The sequence below is a fragment of the Acinonyx jubatus genome, chromosome D2 (genome assembly GCF_027475565.1).
Source record: "Acinonyx jubatus isolate Ajub_Pintada_27869175 chromosome D2, VMU_Ajub_asm_v1.0, whole genome shotgun sequence".
Classification (NCBI taxonomy): domain Eukaryota; kingdom Metazoa; phylum Chordata; class Mammalia; order Carnivora; family Felidae; genus Acinonyx; species Acinonyx jubatus.
In genome coordinates this window covers 28,171,745-28,185,338 of record NC_069393.1, presented here as the reverse complement: position 1 = coordinate 28,185,338, position 13,594 = coordinate 28,171,745, and the positions used below count along the sequence as shown (strand labels likewise).

Here is a 13,594-nt window from a genome sequence, read left to right as displayed (position 1 = left end):
ATAATCCAAAGTGCTTGCAAATCAAAGCGAATTTAGAGAACCATTGGCTCACTTGTGATCATGTGATGTTCGGTGCCACATACTGCTGGTATTGCAAGATGTCACTCGTTTATCAAGTTAAAATTTATCAGAAATGTTTGCTTGTCTTATGGAGAACCCTTGCAGAACAGATTACTCACAATCCAAAGTTTTACTGTAAGTACAGTGTAATTTATATTTTCTGTTTCTTCTTGAGTCAATTTTGGTAGGTCTGTGTGGTGATATTTATGTCTGTGTCTGTGTGGTGATGCCACCTTTTTCATTCCTGTTAGTGGTAATTTGTCTTCTCCCTTTTCCTCAGAGGCTTATCAACTTAACTGATATTTTCGTAAAACACGTTTGCTTTCTTGATTTTTCTCTAGTGTTTGTTTTCTCTTTCAGAAATATCTGTTCTTTATATCCTTTTCTCTACTTGATTTGTCCTTAATTTGGTCATCTCTTTCTCGGTCCTTAAAACAGAGGCTTAGATCATTGATTTTAAACCTTTTTTTCTAATATGATCATTTCATGCTAAGTTTTCTTTTTCTTTTCTCTGTTTGAGTAGGATCCCTCAAATTTTGATACACTTTTAATTTTATTCAATATTTTCCTAAAGCCTCTTCTTGCTCCACTATCTGAATTGGCTTTATACCAGAGGCCTCAGATTCCTTTAGTGTTGCCTGATGCTTTGGACAGAAGTGAAATGTCAAAAGTTTTTTTTCTCACTGTGTTCTGCTTTGTATGCCTGCTTGATAGAGGGTTTTTTCTTCTCACTCTTGCCCCTCCTCAGTGGTAAACTAGTCTTGCTTGTTACTCAGTGTTTTCCAGGATTAATAGAGGAGAGGACACAGAAAATTTTCTTTGATGTTATTGTCTTAGCCTTGGTCTTAGGTGATTATGTATGCCTGGATCTCAGGGTGGGACTTACTCAGCGTTTCTATTCCCTCCATCAGCATTAGGGATCCTCTGATCCTACTGATATAAGATTCTGGGCTCAGGACTGTTGTCCCCCATTCCTTCCAGCTATTGAAGTGAGGGTGTTTCCCCCTCCAGCAACAACGCGTAGAATTTGCTTTACCATTCTCAGTGTAAGTTTAAGGCTTTTGCTCTCTCTGTATGAGCAAAGGATATGGGCAGGATGGCAGGCCTTCTTTTTTTCTCACGGTGGAAGCCAATTCCTTGCACCACCGAGAGAGACTTGTGATCTTTTGCTGTTTCCAGTCATCCCAGAGACCACCCAGTGGAGGTCTGTGGAAGAGAGTCTGAGTGAGTGCAAACTGTCTGGGGCACCTAGGGGTTATAAAACCCTGTCAGGTTATCCCATACTCAGTCTTAAGCAATTTCTTAAAATTTTAGCTGATTTCCTCTTCCCTGCTTGTGTGACAGTGGTATCTTCCCTCTTGCTTTGCCACAGGTGACCCATTTCTGGCATTCTGTTTCTGTTTGGAAGTATCTGTCGATCCTTGGGATTCAGGCTCCTTGGTTATCTTATGGCTTTAGCTCTCTGATGGATTCAAGAGAAGTTTTGGGTAATTTGGAAGTGCTTTGTTCAGGGGTGCCTGTGTGGTTCAGTCAGTTAAGCGCCAGACTTTTGATTTCTGCTCAGGTCTTGATCTCATGGTTCCTGAGATGCTAACAGCACAGAACCTGCTTGGGTTTCTTTTTCTCCTCCTCTCTCTTCCTCTCCCACACATGCACATGCATACTCTCTCTCAAAGTACATCAATAAACTAAAAAAAAGGGTTTTATTTAAAATGATTACAATGTTCTAGAATTTTCCAAATGTCTTTTAGTTACTAACTCTTTAATTCCATTGTGATCAGAGAACATACTGGGTGTACTTTGGATTCTTTTAAATGTATTTAGTAAGACTTGTCTTGTGGTCCAGGATATTTTATTTTAGTGAACACTCTATATACAGTTATTGGGTGGTATGTTCTATTATAGTGAGTTCAAGTTAGTTGAAATTGTTCACATGTTCTTTTCTTGCTATTTTTGTCAATTTTTTATCAGTTACCAAGAGAGGGGTGTTAAAAATTCCATCAAATTGTATCAATTCCCCCTTCGCATATTTCAAAGCATTGTTATTTGGAATTGTTACAACTTCTTGATAAATTAATCCTTTTATCATCATGCCTACCAAATGTGTCCTTTTTTCTCCAGAAATACTTGTCTTGAAGTCTACCTTAAGAGGAACCTCCCAGGTGCTGCTTTCTGCTGGGGTGTTTTTTTCCCCCAGTGTCTCACTCTATACACTAATGGTTTAAAAGTTAGCCAGCAGGGCACCTGGGTGGCTCAGTCATTAAGCATCTCACTTTGGCTCAGGTCATGATCTCACAGTTTGTGAGTTCCATTCCCACATCAGGTGAGCTCATGCGCTACGTCAGTGAGCATGAGCCCTAGGTGAGCCTCACTTCTCCTTCTGTCTGCCTCTCAGGGGATTCTCTCTTTCTCTCTGCCCCTCACTCACTTGCATCCTTTCTTTTTCTCTGCCCCGCCCCCCTCAAAAAAAAAAAAAACGGTTAGCCAATGATGTATGGGGAATTTGCTGACTGGTTTTGTGGCTTCACCCTCTAGATTCCTTTCTGGAAGTTTTACTTCCTCACTGCCACATTGGCTGTCTCACTTTGTGACCTATGACTCTTCGGTAAAGAGTCTTTTACTCTTCTGGTAAAACTGCTGCTTTGTGCTTGAGCTCTTACATATGCTGATTTGGAAGCACTTCCTTGGGCAAAAATGTGTATCACACCCATGCTTTCTTCTTTCAAAGATTGTGTTCATTCTTGTTTCTGCTTGCTTGCTTTGGGTTGATCTCCAGTGTTTTCAGATTGTTGAGTTTTTTTATATACTGTCCAGAGTTTATAATTGTTTTTGTCAGGAGGCTAGTCTGATGCAAGGAGCTCTGCTATATCCCATACCAGAACACCTCTGTGTCTCTATTGATTTAGAATAGCCCCACTGTTTTGGAGGGTGCCTGGGTAGCTCAGTTGATTAAGTATCCGACTTTGGCTCACGTCTTGATCTCGCAGTCCATGAGTTTGAGCCCTGCGTCGGTCTCTATGCTGACAACTCAGAGCCTGGAGCCTGCTTTGGATTCTGTGTCTCCCTCTCTCTGCCCCTCCCCTGCTCGCTCACTGTCTCTCTCAAAAATAAACATTAAAAAAATTAAAAAATAAAAAGAATAGCCCCCACTTCTTTATCCCATTACCTTAACTGTTTGGAAACTCCTGGCCAGTCTTCTTATGCAAGTCCTAACAATCAGAATATTTGTCTACTATTTTCCTTACGGTGATGTTTACTTTTTCTCTGTCCCTTGTATTTCCTACAAACTTGAATTTAGATCAAGAGACTTGATTAGATTCAAGCTAAACATTTTTCTGCTTCATAGATGATGCTTATACTTCCTGTTGCATTACCAGGAACATAATATTTGTCTCTGTATTGGTGGTGATTGGTTTGATCACTCAGTTAAGTTAGTGTTCTCCACTGGAGAGGTTTTTTACCTTTGTAATTAGTAAGTACTTTCTAGGGTGATAATTTGCACTCTCTTCATTTTTTGTGTCTTACCCAAATGTCACTTCTTCATTTTATTCAAATACCAGTACAGAGTGACCCTTAACAAGCATTAGCTATTCTTATTTAATTCCTATTCCCCAAACAGAAGTTCTTACAGATTCTAGTTTTTATATACTGTATATACTTTAATGGTACATATCTCTTACTATGTGGTGGTTATAGAAATATTTTTCTTTTTTACTAGATTTTGAGGTACTGAATGCAGATATTCCATCTTAGATATTTTTGTGGTTCACGTAGCACTTAACTAGCATTTTGCATATAGTAGGCACTCAGTAAATTTTTTTTTAATAGAGAAAATTAGCTAAGAAATTTCAGAACTTTTTCTGTTTTAACATTTTTCAATCTCTGTATTAGGTACGGGTTATACCTAATGTTAATTACACATTTATTTGTTTTTGTAGGTAAATGAGAAAACAGGACAGATTATACAATATGATAAATTTTATATACATGAAGTACAAGAATTGATAGACATAAGGAATGATTATATCAACTGGGTCCAACAACAGGCCTATGGAATGGTATGTTTCCTTTTGCATTTTATCATTTCATTTCTGTGTATCATTTATTCTCACAGAAAAGAAACTGTTGCTTGTTTTTGAAACACCAAGGTTTTTTCAGAACTTTTATTCAAAGCTTATTTTGAAATAAAAGCACATTGGGAAGAAGCAGCTACTTATTATGCAGTATTTATAAGAAAACACTCCACTCTTACACCAAAGCCAAACCAAACTAAAGAAAAATGCAAATGTGACATGGACTTTTAATTCTCACTTATTTTCCATGAGGTTGTCTTTTAATTCTTTTATGTTGAGAATATTGGAGTCCTTGGTAGAACTCTAAGAATATAGTACTATTGTGAGATTAGTGCCCCAGAATTATAAAAAGAGAGTCCTAGGACCATTAATTCCATTTTCCCCCCTTTTTATTTCAGATTTTTGACATACATCTACATGTGTATATACTTACCATGTGGCTAAGTCTCTAGTACTAGACACTTAATTCCCCATTAAAATAATAGCAGTCTTCTAAAGCTTTATTTCGACACACAAAATTTTAATATAGAAATCGGTAAGCAGATCTAAAACAGGTTTAAAACTCTTACTTGCTAATCATTGTAGGATACTTGAGGCCAATTATTTTACCCCTGAAGTAGGTAATTTAAGCAGTATGTATATAGCAGTTGTAGAAAGGTTAAGTAACCTGTGCACAAGGAGCTTGCTAGGTACCAGGTGCAAACTCTTTGTGGTGGATACACACACTCTATAAGTTTATTCACCAGCACCTCTAATAGTATCTGGCATATGTGTAGTGGCAGTAAAAACATACAGTAGTTTTTGAATGTCACTGTGATTTAGTGCATGCTAATTTTAAAATAGTCTCCTCTGTAGGAATCAGGTCACTTCTAGAACATCTTTTCCTTCCCTGGTATGTGCATTTGGTTAAGAGAGAGATTTGTTCATTTTTTCCCCCCAAGAATCATTGGGAGTTTCAGTCAAATTTATAGCTGCTTTGCAGACTTAGATCTACTCATTTGCTCATTCAACAAATAATGAGAATATTGACTGGCATCAGTTTAGGTATTGCAAATATAGTGATGAACCAGACAGATAAGAGCCATGTTCTTACACAGTTTATAATCCAGTGGGCAAGGTGGACAGTAATCCAGTAAAGCAAAAAAAATATTAGCTAATAATATACACAGTATAGAGAATTAAAGTAAGAGAATATAATAGAGACTGGATGGTTTCTTACAATTGGATGATCAGAAAAATCTTATCTGATGAAGTATGGGCTGTTCAAGAAAAATGAACATCCAGTAAAAGACCTTAGGTGAGAACAAGCTTGACATGATTGAAGGATAGGAAGAGGCCAGGAAGGCTAAAATATGGCATTGTGGAGAGTTCAGAGAAATGGATAGACACCAGATCATGGAGGGTTTAGTAAATTAGGATTAAGAACTTGGATTTTATGTGAAGTGTTATGATAAGCCATTAGAAGGTTGGAATCCTAAGTCTGCATATAAACTTGACACAACCACGTAGGGTATCCTGGTCTTTGAGCAGTGTTTTTGAAACTGGACTGATATATAGACCCCTTTTAAAGTAAAACAATTTCTTAAGTCCAGTGTTCACTTACATTATTTTTGACTATATTATTTAAATATATACAAACACTAAAACAAGTTCTAAACTTACATTTTTAAAGAACTCTAAAACCATAACAAATTTATAAATTAATTATAAATAACACTACAAATTCAAAAATCAAGTTACTATTTAGTATGGAAGATAATTGTGTTTTGATGATCAGGAATCTTACCTCCTAGCCTAAATATGGTAAGAAAGTAGGGTAGCATAAAAGCATCTCGGTTCAAATCTGAGCTCAGCATTTACTCACTCTCTGTCATTGGGGAAGTTACTTAATTCTTTTTCTGTAAATTAGGGATAATAGTTATCCCTAGTCTTATATAGTTATTGAGATTAATTGGTATGATCCATCTAAAGTGCTTAGGGCAGTTCTTGGCACATAGTTAAGTCTTGGTAAAATGATGGTTATTATTGCTGACTTCCTATACACAGGCTTTAAAGTTTGGCAGTAGCCTCTATTCTGAGGTGTGTAATAACACTGTTATCTTGCTGCCTTTCTCACCTTTCTCTATTTGAACTACAATGAAACATTTCCTTTTAGAATGAGATGTCATAGTAATTTGGCCTTCACTCATCAAGCACATCATTTATGTATGAAATCCTAAACATAGAGATCCTTCCTATTTGGCGCCAGTTTGATTACAATCACAACCGTTGCAACTCTTGGAATTTCATGGTGATACTGGGTTTATTAATGGATTATCCTAATTTTAGATTTTTAAGTCATTTTTTAAAATTCTGGTATAAAAACACTAAAATAAGAAATTCTACCAGAGCACTCATAGACCCTTAAAAATATATTTCTCAGAGATGTAAGCCTAGTTTGAGAAACATTATCTTAGAGTCATATCTTCCTGTATTACTATGAATTAGATTAGATACCCTTTGATATGAATTTGTATCTAGTATGTAGGTCATAAACTACTTGTATTCATAACAGGTAACACCAATGCCAGTCCCATAGAATTTTTTAGTTTGTAGTAATCTTTGTGGAAAAGCTATGGTTTGAATGTTTACTTTTAAGTTTGGCAGGCCTGTATCCAGACTCCTCTTGGTATATAGCTGAGGTGATACCAAATTGAATTTCCTTAGGAGCTGCTATCTCAGTGCTACTGTTTTCTGTTGAGAGGGAAGCCATAGAGGACTACCTTCCTATTTCTAGGTTTTTTCTCTTTCTCATTCTGTCCAGATTATATCTTTATTATACTTGATAATTGCCCTCCATTACTCTTTCTGCCTCAAGGTTTTCCTTTCTCTTCGTTTGTAGACAGAGTGATATTGAATAGGTGGCTGCAGCAGTGAAAGCTTGTTCTTTATTTAATTGGATAGTGGGTTTAATATCAAATCTTAAATTTTTTTTTCTATGTTTACTTACTTTGAGAGTCAAAATACAAATGGGGGAAGGGCAGAGGGAGAGGGGGAGATAGAATCGGAAGCAGGCTCCAGGCTCTGAACTGTCTGCACAGAGCCCGACGCAGGGCTCAAACCCACTAACTGAACTGAGAGCATGACCAGAGCTGAAGTTGGACACTTAACCGACTGAGCTATCGGGTGCCCCTAATATCAAATCTTAGAAATCAGAATGCAGAACCCGTGATTTGGGTTCTTCTAATCTACCTCTGGGAAAAGAAAGCTGGCATTTACTTTGAAGGTCTTTGTGCACCTCTTATTTATATAGTTCATTAATTTATATTATGACATTTGATTTCACAAAGCTCCCTTCTTTGAGAGAGTTAAAAGCGCTTATTCCACATTTCACGTTTACGCATAACTCTAAAGACTCTTTTCCTGAGGCTTTTTAATAAAATTCATGCTTGTATTGCTACTCTTAATGCTAGGCTGAACATCACATTAACACTCTAAGATTTAAAAAAATCTATTCTAAATATACTCACATGCTGTTTTGTGATGATACAGAGGTGTATGTATGTTTGTATACACATTAACATATGTATATACATGTATGTAAATGCATATATATGTGTATATATACACATATGTAACACTATTGAATAAGTTATAATCTTAAAGTAGTTCCATTGCTTCACTGTGCAAGCTTACAATATTCTTTGATAAAACATAATTACTATGAATTATAAGAAATATACATCTTTAAGTTTTACTTATATACGCATGTATACATATATATGTAACTTTACCTTGTTCTCAATACTGTAAGGAAATTGTTTACCTTTATTATATTTGCTTTATGCTATAATCTGTTAAAAATTTTTTTCCTCCATTTCTTTTCTTTCCCAGTCAAGGATTTTAAGAATCCAGCACGTATATGCTTCCCTGATCTCTAAACATTAAAAACTAATTCTGTGAAGTTCTTTGCTTTTCTTATAATATCCTTTTTTGTACTGCTGAGACTTCTAACTTTTCACCTCATCCCCTTTCATTTTCCCATCCTTTTTAACCTAACTCTGTAAAGTTTTTTGCTTGATCCTCCTACTCTTGCTGGTATAAGCTTCTCTGTTTTTTTGTTTATCAGGCCTCTGATCATTTTAAAGATTGATTATATGTATGTATATATACAATCTCTACACCCAACATGGGGCTCAAACTCCCAGCCATGAAATCAGGAGTCACACACTCTACCAAGTGAACCAGCCAGGCACCCGTCAAGACTCTGATCTTGGTGTATGAAACTTTTTTTCAGTTGGATTTTTCAGCTTTTTATCTGTTTTTCTCCCTCCACAGTAATCTCTAGGCAAAATAAAATGGCACATGGGTTCTTTTTCTCTTCTGATATTTGATTTTTCTCCATTTTCTAAGTACTATTCTTAGTTGTATATTTCCTTACCTCCTTTTAACTTTGCATTTAAGTTGAAAATACTTTAGTGGTTGCTACTAAACTTTGTTGTTTTTTCTTCCTTCTCTTATACTTTTAGTTACTATCCTACATATCGTCAATATTTACTTAGTAAAAATGGACTAATTTAGAATGAAGTATAGAATGGTCTATGCTGGGTCCGCTTGTTTGTATTACTATAAGGTTCTTATTATATAATTTTAAAAATACATATCTTGAAATACAATTTATTTCAAGAACTGTATACCTATGGAAGGCATGTCATATATAAGTAGATACTAATGAAGATACTTGGTAAATTGGTGAAATTTTTAGTCTTTCATGTTGTATTACATACATGTTTTTTAAAGTCATAAGTCATATTTATTTGATATTAATTGTGCTATGTATATAAATCATTACTGTCTTTGTTCTATGGAGTTAAGTTGGACTTTAACAGCGCTGAGCTAGCAACATGATATGTTCACCAGCAAACTAGAAAGATAGACTGATATAACAGTTGGGGAGACCAGCTTGGAAATATCCCCCAGTACTTTCTGGGTTTGAGTTTTGTTCTCATTTAATAAAAAGAAGAAATTAAAGTACATTTTTGCTCCTTTGCAACTGTAATATTTCCTAGAAAAGTTCATCCTTGCTTTGTAAAGCTCCCTAATCATTTTTAATGGCATTAATATTTTACAGACTAAACTCTTAGACTGATTATGTATTGGATTACCAAATTATGTTTGTGTATTTCCATTTCCTTCATGTTTTAGATGCTATCTTTTTATTTTCATTTAATCGCCAAGACCTTTCATATTTACTGGAATCACTTCATTAACTTCAGTATCCCCTTAGAGTAATCCTGTGTTACATCATTAAGTCAAAATGACACCAGCAGTGGTATAGTGCTTTGCCATAAGTAATTAGTTGAAACTAAAATGTGCCAATGAGCTCCATCTTTTTGTCTATAACCAACTGGAACCGTCATTAACCATTGGTGTTAAAAGCATCTTTAGTGAAGTCTGCTTTAGACCATGAGAACCTGACTTTTGGAACATTCCTTAAAGCCTTTCTCACTCCAGCTTCTAGGACATTGAGCAACTAAAATTAGGCATACCTTAACCCAGTTTCAGGACTTCCACTCTAAAAACAGCCAACAACTATTACTTGAGTATGTGGATTTGGAGCCAATAGTAGGTCACACATTGAGTGATATGTTGAATTTTTAGTAATAAACCTTTAATTAACCTCACATGTTTTATGATAGAGCCTGTCTCCAACCCTCATGACTTTGTTTTCCTTTTAAATTTCCCTTGGAAATACTACTTTGACTGAATCAGATTTGCAAATAATGTAACAAGTACATTGCAACTCTAGAGTTCATCCATGCTCTTTTAAGCATTTACCTTTTTTCCTTTTTGCATTTACCTTTTTAAAAATGTTTGAGCTCTTGGGGCGCCTGAGTGGCTCAGTCAGTTTATAAGCATCTGACTTCTGCTCAGGTCATGATCTCACGGTTTGTGAGTTCAAGCCCCGCATTGGGCTCTGTGCTGACAGCCTCCTTCAGATTCTGTGCCCCTGTCTCTCTCCCTCTCTCTCTCTCTCTGTCTCTCTCTGCCCCTCCCCAGCTTGCATTCTCTTTCCCTCTCTCTCAGAAATAAAAAAACATTAAAAAATTGTTTTAAATGTTTGAGCTTTTGTCTAAGATCCTTAACCTTTAAATTGAAATTTCTAATAATGATCTTAATCTGTTTCACCCTTGGATGCCTCTCTCCTAGATAATAGTTTCACTTGATATCTAAAAGCTTCTCAAGCTTTCCACAAGTCCCATTATTTCCTATATTCCTTTCAGCTTACATCACCCTACAGTCAAACAGGTTCTGCTTTAGTATGGTTTAGTCATACTATAAATTCCAACAATCTTACTGATTTCTCCAATGCATAACGATATGCATAGCACCTTTATCTGTTTACATGTAGCAATAAAAATAGTGCATATATATTTTATTATTTATTTAAGAATAAATTTAATCTCCCATGATATAAACTATATTGGTATCTAGTATAGTTGTCAAGCAGGCTATATCAGGTAGTCAGAAAATATTGAAAGGTATTTCTTTGCTTATTCAAGCTTTCATGATAATAATAGCATTTTTAAAATGTCCCCACAAGATATACTGTAAAAGAATGTCACATGTGCCTGTGAAGTTGGTTTCAAATTAAACTGGTGTAATCTAAAAGGCTTTTCAGCAGTACAGCTTCCAAATATGTTCTTGTTAACATTGTTAGTAGGGGCACTGATGTAGTGATAACTTGGTACTCTGAATTTTTTGGAAGAAACTATCAATAAATAACCTTTCTCCAAGTAGGATTTGTATAGAGTCTTATTTTGCTTATTTTTATACTGCTTTGGCTTTATTTAGCACAATGAGAGAACCTTAAATCTTTGCTCAGATCTTAAAGTCTCCAAAGGTACCCCCAAAGCGTGCGAGCATTTAGCAAGCTATGAATTTATAAGGAATAGACAGCACAAGACTGCACTCACTTCTGGTGCGAATTCCAAGTTTGAGGGGTTCCTCACACCACACTGAGGTTCAATAATTTGCTACAAGTTCTCACAGAACTCACTGGAAACTGTTACAGTGATGTTAACAGTTTATTGTATGGAAAGCATACAGATTGAAATTAGGGGGAAAAGCACATGGAGTGGACTCTGGAAGAGGTACCAAAGGCACAGCTTCTATTTTCTTCTCCCTGTGGAGTCAGGGATGAGTTACTTTCCTAGCATCTCTGTGTGGTGATACTCACAGAATATTGGCAACCACAGAAGCTCACCAGATCCTTGAGGCCCAGAGTTTTTATTGAGGCTTGATTACATACTGCCTATGCCGATAACCTTTAGTGTCCAGTTCTTCTGAAGGCAGAAATGATAACCAAAGTCCAGAGCCCTCAGACAAAGACACTCCTATGAGGCCTGACATTCCAACTGCCCATAGATCACCCCCAGCAGCTTAGGGCAAAACCAGACCTCTCTTTGGGTAAGATTAATTCCTCATTATGCTAAGTACCATCTGCAAATTTAGTGACGTGTTTTTGGAAATTCTAACACTTTATATGAGTCTGTACCCTGAGTATATGTAGAAGCATTCTGCAAGAAAGTGTATCTTTCTGTTGAGTGAAGTAGTAAGCTTTCATTATAATATCCATTATTATTCCCTTCACAAATCTCTCTTTCTCTCCTCATTTTTTCTTTCTGTTTACCAACTCCTAAACCCTGTCCTATACTTTCAATTAAAAACAAATTTTTTTTTTAAATGTTTATTTTTTGAGAGAGGGAGAGACAGTGCACGCAGGGGAGGAGCATGAGAGAGGGAGACACAGAATCTGAAGCAGGCTCCGGGCTCTGAGCTGAGCTGTTAGCCCAGAGCCGGATGCAGGGCTCTACTCATGGACTGCGAGATTATGACCTCAGCAGAAGTCAGATGCTTTTTTTTTTTTTTTAATTTTTTTTTTCAACGTTTATTTATTTTTGGGACAGAGAGAGACAGAGCATGAACGGGGGAGGGGCAGAGAGAGAGGGAGACACAGAATTGGAAACAGGCTCCAGGCTCTGAGCCATCAGCCCAGAGCCTGACGCGGGGCTCGAACTCCCGGACCGCGAGATCGTGACCTGGCTGAAGTTGGACGCTTAACCGACTGCGCCACCCAGGCGCCCCAAGAAGTCAGATGCTTAACCAACTGAGCCACCCAGGCGCCCCTTTGTACTTTCAGTTTTAAGCTAATTCAGTGTTAAAGAATCCTTAATGTAAGATATCCTAAGTTTTCGTTCGTTATTTCTGACAAGTAAAAACATTTAATGGCTTATTTTCTTCACTTTGTTTCCATATAGTATTTTAATATGCTAAATACTTTCCAAGCATTTTGTCAAGATTTAACCGAGTCCTTGGGGAGAAGTTGGGGAATATTTTCTCCATTTTCCAGGTGGAGAAACTAAGACATAAAATGACTTCTTCAAGACCAAGCTTAGGACTTAGGATTAGTTTCCGCATTTTACCTGAATTCTCCAATTGGGGTGCTTAGTTGCTAAAGCCAAATTTCATTATGTTCAAGCCTTGATAATTTTATGACCACAAGATACATGAAAGAAAGGTCTTAGTTTTATAGGTATAGATATATAAGATGCACATGGAAAGGGTAAGTTTTGTTGTAGGTATATTTTGGTCTACTTCATTAATTCAGTATTCTGTAGCAAAATATATGAAATGCTACTTTGAATAGAAATAGTTAAATTTGGACACTAACATTGCTCTTTCCTCATTACTGTTACGTTCTGCACTGCTGTCTTAGGATGTCAACCATGGATTAACTGAGGTAAGTTTGGTGTAATAAAGTCTCATGTTCAGAGTAAGATATACTCTGTTTTATCTTAAGTAATAGGAGAGCAAGTTTCCTGTTTAGTTTGATAAATTTATATATAGATAGGTAGATACAGCTATCTATCCATATATATAAAATTTTTTAATGACTATATAGGAGTTGTCCTATATAACATTTCAAAGGAGTTTTTTGAAGAAAATTAAAACCTCTGTTTTAGTTATCATTACACTTGTATGATGCCTTTCAATAATATTTGCTTTATTATTAGTTTTTAATTTTATTTTGGGGCTGCCTGGATGGCTCAGTTGGTTGAATGTCTGACTCTTGGTTTCAGCTCAGGTCATGATCCCTGGGTTGTGGGATTGAGGCCCACGTCAGGCTCTGCTCTGAGCATGGAGCCTGCTTAGTATTCTTTCCCTCTGTCTCCTTCTGCCCCTCTCCCCCACTCTCTCTCTCTTAAAAAAAAAAAAAAAAGATTTCTATTTTAAAAATAAAAAAATAATTTTTAATTAAGATTTTATTTTCTACACCCTATGTGGGACTCAAACTCACAACCCTGAGATCAGGAGTCGCATATTGTACTGACTGAGCCAGCCAGGCACCCCAACAATATTTGCTTTAAAATAATGTCTACCCTCCTAAAGTCTTCCAGTATAAAATTAACACATGTCCT

The 13,594-nt window shown here is 36.3% G+C and overlaps 1 protein-coding gene across 9 annotated transcripts in view; it reads left to right on the top strand.

Annotated features, from left to right (window-relative positions):
• The window catches only part of HERC4 (HECT and RLD domain containing E3 ubiquitin protein ligase 4), a 137,326-nt gene that overhangs the window by 92,242 nt on the left and 31,490 nt on the right, over nt 1–13,594 (top strand). For 7 of the 9 annotated variants that reach the window (XM_053207610.1, XM_027062115.2, XM_027062112.2 and 4 more), the window contains 2 exons: nt 3,999–4,118; nt 12,892–12,915. In XM_053207610.1, the coding sequence (XP_053063585.1) occupies nt 3,999–4,118; nt 12,892–12,915 (144 nt within the window). The remainder of the gene's footprint in view (nt 1–3,998; nt 4,119–12,891; nt 12,916–13,594) is intronic. The other 2 variants (XM_027062114.2, XM_027062117.2) reach the window with 1 other exon arrangement.